This window comes from Prenolepis imparis, unplaced genomic scaffold (assembly GCF_030444845.1).
Source record: "Prenolepis imparis isolate NDT839.2.m4 unplaced genomic scaffold, iyPreImpa1.0 SCAF_7, whole genome shotgun sequence".
Taxonomy (NCBI): Eukaryota; Metazoa; Arthropoda; class Insecta; order Hymenoptera; family Formicidae; genus Prenolepis; species Prenolepis imparis.
The window spans coordinates 10762626-10779675 of NW_028141165.1; the positions used below are offsets into that span (position 1 = coordinate 10762626).

At 34.6% G+C, this 17050-nt stretch overlaps 2 protein-coding genes across 3 annotated transcripts in view; one reads left to right on the forward strand and one right to left on the reverse strand.

Annotated features, from left to right (window-relative positions):
• Positions 1–17050, reverse strand: part of LOC145938120 (uncharacterized) — a 245478-nt gene that overhangs the window by 171370 nt on the left and 57058 nt on the right. The window lies entirely within an intron of this gene.
• Positions 1–17050, forward strand: part of LOC145938119 (uncharacterized) — a 252577-nt gene that overhangs the window by 162410 nt on the left and 73117 nt on the right. For both annotated transcript variants that reach the window (XM_083041522.1, XM_083041523.1), the window contains exons 5-6: positions 14196–14334; positions 15878–15942. In XM_083041522.1, coding sequence (XP_082897648.1) covers positions 14196–14334; positions 15878–15942 — 204 coding nt within the window. The remainder of the gene's footprint in view (positions 1–14195; positions 14335–15877; positions 15943–17050) is intronic.

Below are 17050 nucleotides of genomic sequence, written 5' to 3' on the forward strand. Positions count from 1 at the left end.
ATTAATTATCTGCTTTACATATTTAAAGATCTGATGAAGAATACATAAGATTCTTTTATTTATTCTTTTATTCTATTTATTCTAATTTTTTCTCCTTAAATTGTAAAATAAGCATGCAATTGGCGAATTACATAAGCATTATTAATAGTCGGTGATAATTAGTTTTATCTTTTCTTTATCATTATTTATTTTTTGATTAATTATCTGCTTTACATATTTAAAGATCTGATGAAGAATACATAAGATTCGCGAAAATGTTAGACGCGGACAAAGATATCGCGCAATTCAAAGAGCGGAAAGTCGGGCACGATGGAAACAGAGAGAACGAGAAAATTGTGTTTTCGTGATGAGTGCCCGAAAAGAGTTTCCAAAGAAGTCGTTCAAAGTCCTGTGTATTGTACTTCACACTTCGCGTACAAATATAAAAACGAGGAAACGTGGAAGCCTTTTTTACTTGGTGAAGAAATTTGCCAAGATTTTTTTTACAAGTATTTGTTTACCGGAATCTCATATATAGCGTTCTATCCACCAATATATGCATTGCAGCGATAAATATAAAAAAAAAATCTATTGAAGTATAATAAAATATAATATTAAGAATAATAAGAATTTAATAGCGCTTTAATAATTGTTCTTTCAAAAACAATTGTATGACATTGCGAAGCTTAATTTAAATGCTTGCGAAAGAATAAAGAGGTTGTAATCTTATACACTTTTGCTAATACATCATGCAATCTTTCTTTATCAGGACGAGTAAAGAACGAGAAATATGATGTACATACATGCTCTCAACGTGCTTCTTTTTTTTTTTAAGATTACATCTTTGCATGTACTTCTAAAAATTATTATGCGAGAGAGAAAGACAATTATACATATATCAATAATATATGTATCTATTATACATATATTTATATGATATATTACTTAAATTCTTTCTACATAAAAAGTTAAATTATAAAACTGAATTATATAAATTAATTACACACACACAGCCACACATAAAATTTTATTCTAATCAATTATTATATGCATCGCGCCCCGAAGCGACATCAATAACTCGAATTTTTATTTTCTCAATTTGTCTCGCACGCAATGTGGCGGGCGGCCAACATTTTTAACGTGAACGGAAAGGGAATATGGTGGGAGGAGAGACAGAAGAGAGATAAAATTGGAGACTTCGAATATTTCGCCCTTGGGAGCAGTGGCCATTTTACGCGCCATTTCAATCCGTGACGTCGTCATCGAGAACGAGCGCGCGTTGTCCTCCCTCTGTCTCTCGCGTGCTCTCGAAAACGTGGTAGAGAGAGAGGACTTCAAATTTTTTTTTTTTTTTTTTTTTTCCGTTTTTTTCCTTCAACGATTCGTCCCGCCGGAGTCGCGCGCGCGCGTACTAAAAATTAAAGCGGTGATTATCGAATTTCCTTTTCTACGCTGCGCCGACTATTTCATATCGCGCCAAGGGTGGAAAAGGGTTGAAGGGAGGGAGCAGAACGGATTGATATAATAAGCCGTACATTTCACTGAAGTGTTTGTGAGAAATATGGAAATTTTTCGATGACCACGACAGCGTTGGTTAATATTTCGCGATGACGTAAAAACCGCTTTTGCATTTGTACACAATCGCGGTTATCAAATAAAAAATAATGCACGCGGTGATACGAGATGTATTATATTACTCGATAAATTATTAAATTTCTCTTACAGAAATGCAAAATCGCTTGTTTTGCCTCTGTCTCTTGCGCGAGTAGTTATGAGATAAAAAATAATTTATACAGAGTGACACAAAATATTTTATGTTATTGGATATTTCTTTTCTAAAAAGGGATTCTTGTTAAGTCGATTCTCGAAAGTCTCGAAGTATTGTTGCCTCTTTTCCGCAATGTTGATTGACTCTCTGTCGATTCGCGTTGTGTTTTATATTCATAGCATTGAAAGGCTGTCATCGCGAAGATTAGCAATTTGATAGTTCAAAATAAAATTAAATATAAAATAATAATATTTTAAGTTTTAAATAATATGTTATAATACTTTAAACTCGATTAATATTTTTGACAGTAATCAGCTGATTTCTGTCAAAAAATATTAATCGAGAATAAGATATTATAACATATTATTTACGACATATTACTATTTAAATTTTTTAACATATTATTATTTTAAAATTTAATTAACCAATTAACGCTTTAATCAGCTAATTTCTGTGAAAAAATATTAATCGAGTTTAAATAAACTTTATATTATTCTTTGAAAAATATTTTTTTAACATAAAACCGAAGAATGGTGCGCGCGCTTATGTTGTTCTATAGTATTATTAAATTTTTGAATAAAGATACGAATAGAGATATGTATCTCTTATGGCAGTTCTTTGAATCATTTTTGCGCGACGATTTTATATGAAATATGCTGCGGCAGTATAGTTAAGGCACATTCTGAAAACGATGAAAGCTCGTCAATATTTTGTAACCCCGATTATCGGTAAATGTCTCGTGCGGCCCATTGACACGCGCCGCATCAGCAGACAAAAAAGTGACTGACGTTTCTCGATTGGTAGCTGCGAGCGCAGAAGTAATCTGCACGTTTCGGCTTTTGCAGTGAAGTTAATAGTGTTGACGCCGACGCGGTAACGTTTCGGTCCAGCCCATTAAGCATTTCACGATACATTAACATTGAGTGTTTTGAAGTTGATTATCGCGTTACACCTATTTCCGAAATCTGAGAGCGATAGCGCAACGAAGATAAATCGCATCTGGTGAAATTGAAAATCGCGCAGATAAGACGGAATTCAGTCGCGGTTGATTATTAATTCAGTAATTAATCGATATTTCCTCAACGAAAATTGGATACATGATAACTATTAGGGGAAATATTTAGCATTGAAAGTAAATTTTTAAAGCGTATCGTTATTAACAATACACTTGACGGAATATGACTCACAGTCATAGTACATATACATACAAAATTAATCATAATTTTGTGACTGGTAAAAATGTTAGATCTCAGAGATATTTCATCATAAAGAGACAAAAAAATATTTAAATTTGGCTCTAGAGCTTCGAAGATGTTAAACCCCATTATTGAAAAGTTTGCTAAATAAAGCAAATTTGTTCACTTGCAAAGCAGAATACATTAAGGATCTAAATGTGAATGTTATTTCTTTACAATTTTTCGATAATACAAAATCGTTGAACATTAGAATTGAGTATTATGTGCTGCGCGTAAGATGACTAGAAATTTTCAGTTAATTGCAAACCTTTTACCGAGTAGGATCGTATTACTATAGGAGTGCTACTCACTATAGAGAGCAGCAACATAAACATAATAGCTACATACTTTTGCAAAAAAAAAAACTCGTCTCGTATTAATCTTGATGTCTTTTAGTTTTAACAAATCAAGTTTTAATATTTTAAATAAATAAAGAATTTTTATTAATTTTAAATAAAGTTAATTTTAAGTGAGCTTTCTCTCTCTCTGGTATGAAAATTTTGTTCGAACATAATTAAAAGAAGCGAATCTGTGTAATAGAGAAAACTGCGAACGCGCGTAGGAATATCAACTCTCGTTCTCGTAAAACTTTTCAACTGTGACGCTTGACAGCTGTCAATGAGGGGTGAGCACGGTCGCGGTTTTTCACCCTCGGTCATCCCGCTCTCATTCCAGGGACTGTCAAAGTGTCAAGGAGATCCGCGTTGCCATTCTCTTCCTTTCGTAAAGATAATCAACGGTTATGCGATGTGGCACAGATGGTTAATTACAATAATAATGCAAATATCTGACTGCCAAATTTCAATTATTGGAATTTCATTTGCAAAATTTAATAAACTTAGATATATTCTTTTTAAATATTATTTCTTTATAAATTTTTCTTTTTTGAGTAAATAACTTGTACACTTAGTGATCTTCACAGTTTTATCGTATAGTTTTGTAAAAATAGTAAATAATTTTATTACTGTTCCTACAATTTTTTATTCTATTTTTCGCATTTAAATAATAAAGTACTATAGATAAAAAAAAGTTTTTCTTTCTCTCTGTACCTTTTTTTTACATATATATAATATAATAAGAAAGTTAAAGATTAGAGTAATTAAAGAATCGATTCGCAAAATACGCGGTTAAATTTGGCTTTCTCTTATAATTAATCCGAACCTTATAATTAATTCGCTCAGCATTGAACGATCTGTTTGCTTAGCGGTTATATCGATTGCAACGAACTGATTAGAATGTATCTCCATCTGTTGTTACACGTACTATAATTGGTCGCTCTCTGATTTCTCTTAAATGAGAAGAGAAAATCGGTTGACATGTGAATACACATTGTATTCTATTGGCGTGTATACTGTTGACTTTATTTATATTGATTCTATATATAATAATAGTGATAAACATACAAATAGAAACTTTTATTGGATTTATATTTTTACTCGATATTTTATTGAATTTTTTCAACATGTATTTTATTCAATGCTACTGTGTATGTATGATTCAGGATAATGAATTTTCTATTATCTTTGACAATTTTCTCAAAGTAATTTTCTATGACTTAAAATTTCGCATTATTTTTCATAAAGAAGATAGCCTAAGAAAAATCGGAAATTGTTTAGCAATTAATTTAAACGGGTCAACTGTTACCATTGTCAATCTTAAACGAGAGAGAGAGAGTAATTATATAAATATTTTATCCTGTCTGCGCGAGTAACAATAAAGAAAAAGAATTATGAATTTAAACGATATATGCCGAAACATTGTTTTTTAATATATTTTAGTACATTTAGTACATTTTTTATGAAATTACAGTACAAAAGTAACGATACTGTTCCGAAATTGGAGTTAACGAAATTGTGGAAACTGATCCGAATCAATAACCAGCGGTCACCGAATTCGTTAAATCTTTTTTCAGTTTTTACCGGACAGGAAGAAAAGAGAGAGAGACGCGACATACCCTAGCTATAATGTCGCCAGCTTGGCAGAGGGAGTTTTGTAGTTGTTATGTCGCTCCCCTAAACTTTCTTTTTTTTCCGGCGTTGCGTCCGCAAGCCGGAAATAAAAGTGCCGACGAGTTCGGTCGATCAGGGGACGGTTTAATAGTTATTTGCGGCAGTGTTGCGAACGGGTTTCGAATAGTCGCAGTGTCGTCGTATGACTATGTTACGGAGACAAAGGGGGTATTTGTCGGTAAATATTTATTTGGAGGCGGAATTTGATTGTGAAAGTTTGATGCGCCTCCCCTCTCTCTTTTTCTCTCTTTCTCTTTCTCTCCTAGAAGAAAAGTAGATAGAGAGATTTACTTATATTTTCTTTCAGTATTTACTTAATTATATGAAAAATGAAAGAACAACATACGTATATTGCTATTCAGTGAAACTGGAATTTACATACATTATATATATGTATATAAAGACAAAGAGAGAGTTAAATAATGCGTGTTAAACTTCATTCCAATTAACGAGAATGTGCTTGAAAATGCAAATATGTATAATTATGATTTAATTCATAAATGCTTAATTGCTTAAAAATTATGTGAGAGAAGATCACTTTGTCAAATAACCATTCATATTTAGGTATGTGTGTATAAAATTAATATTTAATATCTTCAAAAAATGTTCTTAACATTTCTTGCACCATATTATTTACGCATTTATACGCAGGATCCTAAATTTTTTAGTCGCTGATATTTACAAATTTGATTTGTAAAATCATTCAACGAAATAATTTTAATAATTCTAATCGTTATATATAGAATTGAATGTAGAATTTTTGATGTGCATTGCATTCGTCGTTCGGCATCTGTTTGCTTTCGGGATTTTTGCACAATTTTGCCGTGAAATTGCTATTACCTCTGAAAGTCTATCGGATGTCCCGTATCACTTCACGTAAGCTCAATACTTGTCATTTGTTGTAGATTGCTATGATTGCAGCGTACTCGACGTAAAAAGTGGATTGCTGCCGCGTTATTCGCTGAGAATTTCGATGCCCAGCAAATTGTCAGGATACAATTCGACAGTTATTCAATTAAGGCGCAGAGAATGGGCAATGTTTCATTTCTTCTTTTATTTTAGCGCGTGCGTTAATTATTCGGAGCTCACAAATGCGATTCAATACCCGACCATCCATTAAAAAACTCGTTCGCGCAGATCTATATTTTGAGGGCCGAGCAATTCTTTTTTTTTTTTACCGCACATTTTTGTTCGAACTTGCAAATTTTTCCGTTGACAACGAGGACAATAACGAGATTACGTTACGTTCGATTACGCGGCGTTACGCATCGTCTTTCCATCGCGCATGCATCGGTTTTTTTCCGTAGCATTTCCAATATTTCGTACGCGAGGATTCCTATCAGATGCGAGCTCCAACGAAGTCATGCGCAACAAAGGCACTTTCGATGCGGATGCACTGCTTGCTTGTCTCCGTGTGATGCGGAAAAAGCTATATCATCAGAAATACGGCGGTGAACGTTTACAATATTCAACCTCTCTTCTCTAGAGAAGTTAGTTTTAAGAGAAAATTGATATTATTCTTTTAATCTGTACAAAAGAGGGAGAGAAAGAAAGAGAGAATAATTTACATAAATTCAACTTTCTGTACAACTTTATATAAATGTCATTTCACGGAGCAATATTTCAGAGAAAACTATATTTCGCGACAGTGACTTATAATGCATAAATAAATTATCTCTCAATATTTCTTCCAGATTTTAAACTTGCTTCGACTCATTAAAAATATATTCAATTTGAAGTAGTTTGACACACAAGCAATAGATATAAACAAATAAATTAAAGTCGAAAGTAATCAAAGTATTTATGTTGCTCGAAAAAAAAAAGAACAAACGTGCGAAATTACGTTAAGTTACGCGTTTCCATCTTAATCAAGAAACTTCGGATCTAGTCACATCGCTTTACCGGAATAAGGGGTGCGCGACGCCGGCGTACGTTGTCGCGGGCCATTTTCAAGGGTGACTTACAGCCTCGCTGGGATCGTTACTTCCCCACGGAAAGGGGGAGGACACGGGAAGCAGACAAAGAGACTACGCGAGGTAATTTCGCATCCATGAAAACGCAGCTCCTTAAGTTCGCTTGATATACGAACGTTCTTGCGTCGCAAGAGCGCCAACTTTATCGATCTCTAAATGCGCCTGTTATCTCAGTCAGCTTTCGATCATAAATCAAGATTGAACACGAAGCTGAAAATATGCATGATTTCGTATTCGCGCGCAACGATCTTTTTATCTCGGCATATCTTAAAATAGTAATCTTGAAATATTATAGAGCTGAACATTGTTTTATGGCCATAATAACCATTTTCAACATCGATGGTTATTGCAAATTTTCTATCTGAAAAATTTAACACGATATATACACATAAATAAAACAACATTTTCCTTAATTTGATAAAACATAGGATTAATATCAAATAAATATGTTTATATTATTATTTATATATATTTGTGATCAATTATTCATTACTTTGTTAGATTATAGGCTTGCAATTAGTTGCGGATCTCGTGTGTTTATCGATTTTAAATTATGATTTAATTTAAAGGAATTACGAAGAATTTCCATGCGATTTTATCGTAGTTGTAATATCTTTTTCCTCGGAAAATATCTTGCTTACCATTAATCTCTGGCACGCTGACGTACATCTTTTCGAGAAATATATTGCGATCTGGCAAGCTTCGTTATCTCGCGTTGCAAAAAGGAAAGTACAGGAAATGTAATGTTTGAGGCGCGTGTTTGCAATGTAACATACATTTAAAAAACTTTTGATGTATATCCAGATTTTCTTTTTTTTTTTCTTTTTCTGTTTCTCTCTCTCTCTCTCTCTCTCTTTCTCTCGATCAATATGTAAATTTATTTTCAGAGTGCAGTAAGCAAATTAAAAACACAGTTAATATTTAAACAATACATAAGCATTAAGATAACTCTGAGGATTATATATACGAACGAGGATTTATGTATATAAAACTTAAATTTGAAATATAAAACTACATTAAATATTTTAGCGAAAATTTTTAATTTTAACTGAAATGAATATAAAAAATCATAATATAAATATTATAAAAGTGATATTATACGTCAGATTATAAAGAAAAATTCTATTAAATTCGTATACGGTTCATTAGTTTTCTTTTGCAAACATTATTTGGCAAACTTAATTTTTTCACGTTTGAACGAAGGAATTTCGCGGACTAATTAAGAGCATTATCATCTTCCACGTCGTAGACAGGGACAGATCTTTCACAATAAGCGAGATCACTTCCGGCGCCGTGATTTTTTTCATTACTGTAGCAATTATTTTTGTCGTTATTGTCCTTATTATCATTGTCCAATTGGACGACACGGGCCATTTCGGGGTGAAAATTACAGGCTCGCGAGGGATCGTTACCCGCGCACGGCCACGGAACGAGGGGTTGAGAAGAGGAGAAGGAGAAGGGCAGGACGGATAAGGAGGTCACGGGAAAGTAATGACTCGTCCGTGAGAATAAAGCCCACATAATTTTGCGTTTCTCAAATCCGCGCCCGCTACCGAGGGCCATTCGTTTAACGAAAAATAATGTTGGCGTCGCGCCGGTGTCAGAAGTAGGTCGTTGCCCGACGCGATGTCGAGTAACAATCGCGATATTCGAGCCGAAAAGAGCGCCGTCCGTCATTCTTTGTGCTCGACGTAACGATTCGAGCGAGCTTTCGCTTCGCGACGATGAATTTAAATCCCACGCGGCTTTCGCGAAAGGGACCCTCGATTGTTGAGAGAAAGAGAGAGAGAGAGAAGCACTCGCGTTTCCGTTCACACATACATACATGTGTACATATATATTTCTGAAAAATAAACGAAAACGGCGATTTCTTTCTTCGCATAAAGGGTGTATATCGCGTATACAGGACACATTCCACGTTGTGTAAGAGGAAAAGCCGTGATGACAGATTCCTCGACGAATTTGTGCCAAATATATTATGTATCCTACCACGGTGAAACTTTTCCACCTTAAAACTGTGTGGATATACGTATCTAATATTCAGGATGTAAAATACTTTGACAAACAACGGAGATCAGTCTGGTCACAAGAGAATCTCTTATACGACAAAGTTTCTTATCATATAATAATTCCTAATTTTCCTCTAATTCTCACGTGCGACGACTATGTCACTGTCGTAATAATACATGCGGCGAGATTGTTCTTGCTTATCGCTTACAACTGTAATGTCGCGCACAGTGACCTGTAACACAGTTATTTGTTAACGAAATTATGCCGCGCACGCGTATCGTTTTGTCGACGGACATGTGCCGTTTTAGGGGGTGAATTAGTGTCGCGAGCGGAGGGATCGTTGAACAAAAGCAGAGTAACTGTTGGACGGGAGCGGGCAAGGATGGTGATGAGGGGAGGAGGAAGGGGAAGGTCTCCGAGAGAGAGAGAATGAGGAAAGTAATGTCCTGTCCGTGAGAATAAAGCCCACTTAATTGCGTGTCGAGCACATAAGAACGTTTCCCAACTTCTCGCTGCTACAACGATCGTAACTTACGCGGTAAGTAACGTCGTCCGAATCTGGTGGTGGCTTAAGTAAGCTCGCGCGATTACCCCTGAAAACAGAGGTACGATGGTATTTCACTGGCAAAAGTTACGGTGCAAGAGAATTTTGAATAACTAGGATCGTTAATTTCTCGGAAGAAAGATTACTAGTGCGGTAGACCTTTGTGTAATATTTCCTCATTTCGATATCTTGCTACTTCTGAAAAGCAAAGTTATTTCGTTTGCATAATCAGATTATTTAATTTTCTGATTGTGCATATATCTTTACGAAATATGTGCGGTGCGATCTTTTATATCTCAACCAAAAGAAAATATAAAAGATAATAATCTATATATATGTTTTTAAAGAATTGATTTTCTTATTATTTACTTTAATAAATTTATAATTATTTATTTATTTAAGCTTTTATTTTGAAATTGTATTTTATTATTGATCAATTGACAACAATTTTCCTATAATATTATATTCGAGATATATCTCTCTCTTTATTACGAGATATGATATTATCAATCTTGCGCATTATATATTATTATATATAATTGAAAATATTCGATTATTGCAAGAGATATTTTTTGTTAATGTGTGTGTGTGTGTGTGACTAATACAAATCGAGGAAAATCCAATTCTGTCGCATGTAAAATATATTCTTATCGTTATTAAATCATAAACAGATTTCACCATTGGCTATCCAAGAAGTACTAATAATAATAATCAAAATAATGCGGCATTATTTATTGCTACAGAAAATTTAATTGTTATTTTATATTATTTGCTTTTATCTCTTACTCTTTTTTTCCTTTTATTTACTATTTACAAGATATTAACGTATATAAATATATAATGTATGTTGTCAAACTGTACTTACACATAAAAATATAAATACAAATAATAATATTTTAAGCATATATAATAATAAATATAATAATAAAATTCGACAAATACCGATTTTAAGCGTAATAAACCATTTTTTTTTCTTTATTAAAATATTTAGATTTACTATCTTTTTCAGTTAACATAACTCGTATTATAACGTGCTGTTTGTTATACGAATTGCATGTTTATTTAATTAAATAAAATGTTATTATTAGGATATACAGTCTATTATATCAGAGATTTTTATTTGCTCGAAAATATCTACATCCGATTACCTATGAGATTAGTAGTATTTTTTTAAATTTATATTTCATTACCGGAGTCATCATTTTATCGCTTAAAAAATTAAGGTACTATGTCACAATAATGGACCATGTAAAGATAATACCGTGGTCATCGATTTTAATTTACCTAGCCTGACTTGAATCAATACGCGTATCGATGCCTGTATCGATTTTGTCCATTCGGTTTCCTAGCAATATAACTGAAGGTATGAGACAAATATAAAATTTCTGGATATTTCATTTCGCCGGTAGTCGAAAAGCTTCTGCATTTCGTTTTTCCGCCATTTTCTGAAAAATCTTTCATCACGCTGACCGAAAGCCTCACCTCTCAATTTATCCTTTCGCGATTAAAAAATATTTTGTTAACATAATTGCTTCTTTGAAAATCCTCTTAAAAACTGTAAATATTCAACGTCTCAAAACCTCTTTTACGCGAAACCGCGATAAATAAATCGACGTGGGAATGATGTCAGTCGTAAATTCTAGCCGACTCGACGTAGACTTAAAAATCGATTGTTGTGGCGAAGCAACAGAAGAAAACGCCTTAAAAGCGATAAAGCGGAAAGGCCGTGAATTGAAGAATGAAATTCACGTAATGTTCGAGACTTCGCCAGGCTCGAGAGTTATCCCTCCAACTTCTTTTTTGCAACCGCATTTCACCTCCTCTCTCGAAGGTGCTTCATCACGGTGGGCGGCTGGTGCGAACTGTGATTACGGATTTTGAGTCTCGCCCGCGGATTTTACGACCCTAGCGTGTAACCACTCGCGGAGTCTCACCCCTCGCGAACTCTCGCCCCTCGCCGGGTCCCGCGCCGCATTTTCGATCCTCCAGAGCTCTCCCTTTCCTCCCCCCGTTTCGTCTCGCTGCTCGCTCGTGCCCGAAAGTCGGGAGACGAGGCAACGTGCGGCATACGAACCGCGTGGAAATAAATAAATGCCCGGGGGTGGCCGCCGACGGTAAAACGACGATGGGAGAGGGGAGAGGAAGGGGTAGATGGATGCGCGAGAGGGTGGCTGACGAATTTCAGGACCGTAGTTCTCTCGAAACCCCGCGCATAGTATCGATCCCAATTCCGCGCCGAACGCACCTGTACCTATCGTTTTTTGACTGTTCGATGATTTTTTCATCGCACGTAATCAATCTCTTCTTTTGACCCTCTGCTTACTTCTGTTTGATATGAATGATGCAAAATAAACAGCGAACGATCAGAGTTTAATTAATCCTGCTGATGTATGCGTTTGCTGCATCAACATTTAGAGCTCGCATTTAAATGGATTCGCGTATATATGAATATGCGCGTATTTTATATTATTTTAATTAAATATTGTCTTTTTTTTTGCTCTTTTGTAAATACTCTCTCTTTGCATTTTATAAATGCATATTTCTAAATATAAAAAATTGTCAAATTGACAAAGGCTCAACGCATACTGGAGTTACTAAATTCTAAAAATGAAAATGTGGATTCAAACGGAATTAATTAGATTAATCATAAATTAATTTTGTGCAGAATGAAAATGACATAATTATCAGGCAAAAGAGATTTTCCGTTTATTTTTATACAAAATTCTTTCTAGACTCATCCATTAGAAATCACAGTTTTTGTTTTCTTTGAATGAAGAGGAAACATACTATGTTTGTGCAAACCGCTATAAAAGCTTCAAAGCTTAGCATGTCAACGACCATTCGTGCGTGAAAACGAAGAATGAGAATATCTGAAAAAGATAGTCTCAACATTTGGAGCTTTCGGAATTCATTCGCGCTTTGTTATTGCAAACATTCAGTCAAAATTTGCGTTAGCCGCAGAGCTTTGTTCTTGAAGAGATCGCTATTTACTCCACGGTCGGTAAACCATTTAACCAACATTTAACCGTCTCCCCTTCTATAAAGAGCTAAAGAAAACTCACTTCAATTAGACGAATCAACACCGTGAGTCAACTTCGGGAAACGATAACAGTCTTGCCCTGTTACAGACGCCCCTGCGCTAAAATTCCCTTTGTTACCGCCACAAAAAAAAAAATCCTTGCGAAAATATTTCTGTGTTGAATTACTTTTGCATCGTGCAGCGTTTATTCGTCTCTTAATTATGCTCTTTTCTGATGCCTAATTAAGTGCATTAAATGTCGCAGTTACGCGATATACTTTAATGTGACATTTAAATCTCTGTATTCGTATTTTAAAAACCAGATAACTTTCATATGAAATACTATTTTTAATAGATTAGATAGATGAATTACGAACAAAATTTATCGCGATAATTATTGCGTAGAATAAATCAAAATTATGAGACTATTAGTTTTAGCAGTCTGGCTAATGCTAGGTTATACATAAGGGTAGTTGAGACAGTTACATCTGATAGGATATTAACGAAGATACCTCTACAAGCGAACCGATGATGCTATATAATAAAGTTATGGTATTAAATTAATCTCTGACGTGAATTATATCAGACATGTATAGACTGACAATTCAAATCAAAATCAAGAAATGATGCTATTACATTAGAATGATTATCAATTTTATTACGAAAATTATTTCAAACTATGATTAACATTCTCTCATTATATTTGAATATATCGATAAAATATATATAGAATAATTATTATACTATCAATATGTTCGCTATCTGGGTTTACAAATAATTAATAAAAAAAATAATTCATTAAACACGAAATATATCGTTTAATAAAATATACAGCTATAGTTGTATCGGATTTATCGCGAATTCGCCGTTTGAAAGATAATATGTTTTATTCAGAAAATGGACACGTAATATCCATTGTATGAGAAGAAAAGAAGAGATATGTACATCTATCATTCCTATTTCGTAATTTTCACCTCATGTTTAGATCAAACATCGTTTCATATCGCGCGTCCGCTCGTTTCTCGAAAATGGATTCCTATCCCGCCTGGACGAGCTCAAAAATATACCCCGCCGCGTCGTCCACCCCCTTGTTTCTCCGCTCGTTTTCAGATAGGTGGACCTACGCACGGGGAAACGAACGAGGCACAAGGGACTCCTCCGGATTTCGATTATCGTCGATAACTCGGCTGAATGTATCCCTTCCATACTAGCAGTAGTTTCCGGAAATTCGCCTCGCCCTCGGGATTATCCCACCCCGGGAATTCCCATCTCGCCATCGACGTTGTGTTCTCTCCGACTTCTCCCTCTCTCTCTCTCTCTCTCTCTCCCTCTTTCCCATCTCTGCCTTAAATTTTACTCTTCTCTCTCTCTTTTATTCTTACTCCTTTTTCTTTTGTTTCTACGTTAGATTTGTCCCGAATTACTTCATTGGGTATATTACATTCTTTTTTTTTCTCGTGACGTGTAACGTGTAGACAGATATGGCAAATTTCGCGTGTCAAAAGCGTTAGATATTGAATGAAAATTTTACAAATAAACATTATTATTTTATATAAATTAACCTCATAAAGATTGTTCAGTGATACAAAAAATATATATAGTAAAAAAGATACATGTGAAGTGTTTTTTAACCTTGGCCTTACATCTTGTGATTTCAGAATGCTCGTTTCCAGCGAGATGGGAAGGCAAGTGGTTCCAAAGTGGCGTGAGGCAATCAATAGAAATACAAAAGAACGAGTTATCAACCAAGGGCAAGTGTTTACACAACGAAGGTGACAAGTTTCTTCTAGTAGATCAGTAAGTAATTAAACTTTACGTATATTTTCTCATTTTACGAAATTAAATAATAAAATATTATGATAAATAAAGTACTTCAGTTAATTATTATAAACAATTAAAAAAAAATAAAGTACTCTCTTTATTATAATTAGTTTTCTATTGAGAGATTATTGTCAGATAATCAATAGAATAAATAAATAGAATAAATAGGATAAAGCATGTCATATTGCTTTAAAAATTATCATCTGTAGAATCTTTAGATACTAGAAGCATGTAACTGAAAATATCTTTTATAAAAACTCGCAGACAGTTGTGTATATTTCTTGTCGTGTATTTAATCGTATTATACAAAATAATTAAGCAATAGAGAGAGGACTTTATATCTTTCGAACCAGTATTGGTTCTTTCAGATATCATAATGAAGTTATCTATCGCATTACATGTATCTGTCATATTTATTTCAATCTTTTTGAGCGTATCTCGCAAGCAATATTGTAGCGAGACAATTTTTACTCTGAAAATTTTCTATGGAGTTATACACAGTAGGATTCACAGATAACATGTATAGAATACATGTATCCAACCGATCAAAGCCTTAGTTACTAAAGCTAATATAGTGATATCGTTCAACCGAATAACCCGGATCCTTTTTTTATCTCGACTAGCGGTTTATTCAATTCCGCAGAATTGGCGGTATCGTTTCAAAAGCATATGACTGTAAACTTTTCTAGTTTCTTTTACAAGGAATTTGTTGCAAATAATATATAAAAAAGATAAATCTGTCTTCAAATAGTTTAAATCTTTCGTTTATAGTAAAAATAGGCACTTATCTATGAAAGACAGAATTGTGATATGCGATCCGTGAAACGAGTTACGATGCAATCGGCGAAACGGTTAGAAATGCAATCTTTCTTCACAAAAAAACGAGAAGAACACAAGGTTATAGAAATGAATTTAACAAAGCTTTGACAAAAGCAGAGTTTCTATTTCGCCTGTCATACGAGCTGTTTCTTTATATTTTTCTAAAGATTTCAGACTCATCTATATATAAAATATTTGATCGATATACCGATATATCAAGCGAGATAAAAAAAGGAGAGATAAAACGGGCCGCGAGACAGTAAGGAAAATTTAAGTTAATTTATAGTAAAATAAAGTTAATATATTGATTACGATATTTTTAAATTATTTAACTTTATTAAAAGGAAATGACAAGAAAAAGAAATAAAGATTTCCAATGATGCTAATGTTAGAATTATCTGCTGAAAAGAATAACATTCACTCGAAATGTGAATATCTACATATGTGATTATATGATTAATAATAATTACATAAAGATTTTTCCTAACTGTAATAACTATTTTTTCTTATTTAGTCTTGAAAAATATTATTAACGAAGAATTGAGATAGGTTTTTTTTATTTCAATAATTGCGTTTTAAAAATATATCATTCAAGTCTCACTTCAGCTGTTTAACGCCAGAGTAGTAGTAGAGTAAAACATTCTCGATTACAGCACGAAGAACGCGATTTAATGTAGAGTACTTTGTCTTTTTGTTTCAGGAAATCATGCTATCGCTGCGTCGTCATTCACGAGAAGCACCCCAACGTTCTTCAATACAAGGAGAGTAAGTACGAAAAAGTAGTAAAAACAATTATTCGCAAAGCACGTAGCGCTGCTTTCGGCGTCGTTGTTATTTCGCGGGATCAATAACGATCTCCTCGAAAAGCCGTCCGTTCATTAGAATACCGATCGTTAATTAAAAGCTCGGCATGATGACGAAAGGGAGGAGAGGAAGAAAGAGAGAATGCCTAGAGTGAGTCGTTGCGCCTCAAATTATTTCTCAAACGTAGAATTTAACGATCTTGTACGTCCGTCGCGAGAGTAATGATGGACGCGATGTTAGAAAATGGTTTCCCTCTAATTCCGTCCCGCGATTTACCAGTCTCGTTTATTATATAAAGGAGATGGAGAATGCGTCACTCAATCTTCTACAGATATTCATTTTCCAACTGTCTTGTTAATACATTCACCCGAGCGAAACATGATAATTTCTAACAAAATTTTGTCGTGAATTTAGCATATACTGTGCGTTTGTTTTCGGTTAATAATTTTCGATGACATTACACGATGTCGCGAATTGTAATTACCTTAGAAATTATCATAAAATTTTAATTTATGCAATTAATTTTTTTTTTAAATTGACGATTAGAAATATATTTTTCCTCGGCAATTTTATCGATTATCGAGAGACCGCGACGATACGAGCACCAAGAAGTAGTTGGAAGTTTCGCCTGGCGGATACGATAGGAGGTGGAGGAGGACTACTACTGCATCCGACTCTCGGGCAGAGGGGAAAGAGAGAAAGAAAAAAGCGCAGGTCAACATGTACGAGCGGAAAAAGTGCGCGACAGCGTCCGCGCTGGATCCGCCTCCTACGTCTCGCGTCGGCATTTTTCGACGATTTGTCAAAGTCCGCCGTTTTTCTTCTCTCCTCTCTCGTCGTTTTATCGGGCTTTAATCTGCATAGTGTCACGCCGCTCGCAGACTGCCTTCGTTGTGAGCACAGTTTGTCGTCGGGAAAAATGGGAAGAGCCCCGAGAGCGCGAATGCGCTCTCTCGTAGTCTGTCCTCCCAGTGCGCGAATCCCGCGCAACCCGGTTGCGAAAACGTCAAAGTACGAACGAGCGAAATCGACGTCGAACGCGCGAATGCAATATTTCCGCAGATGACGT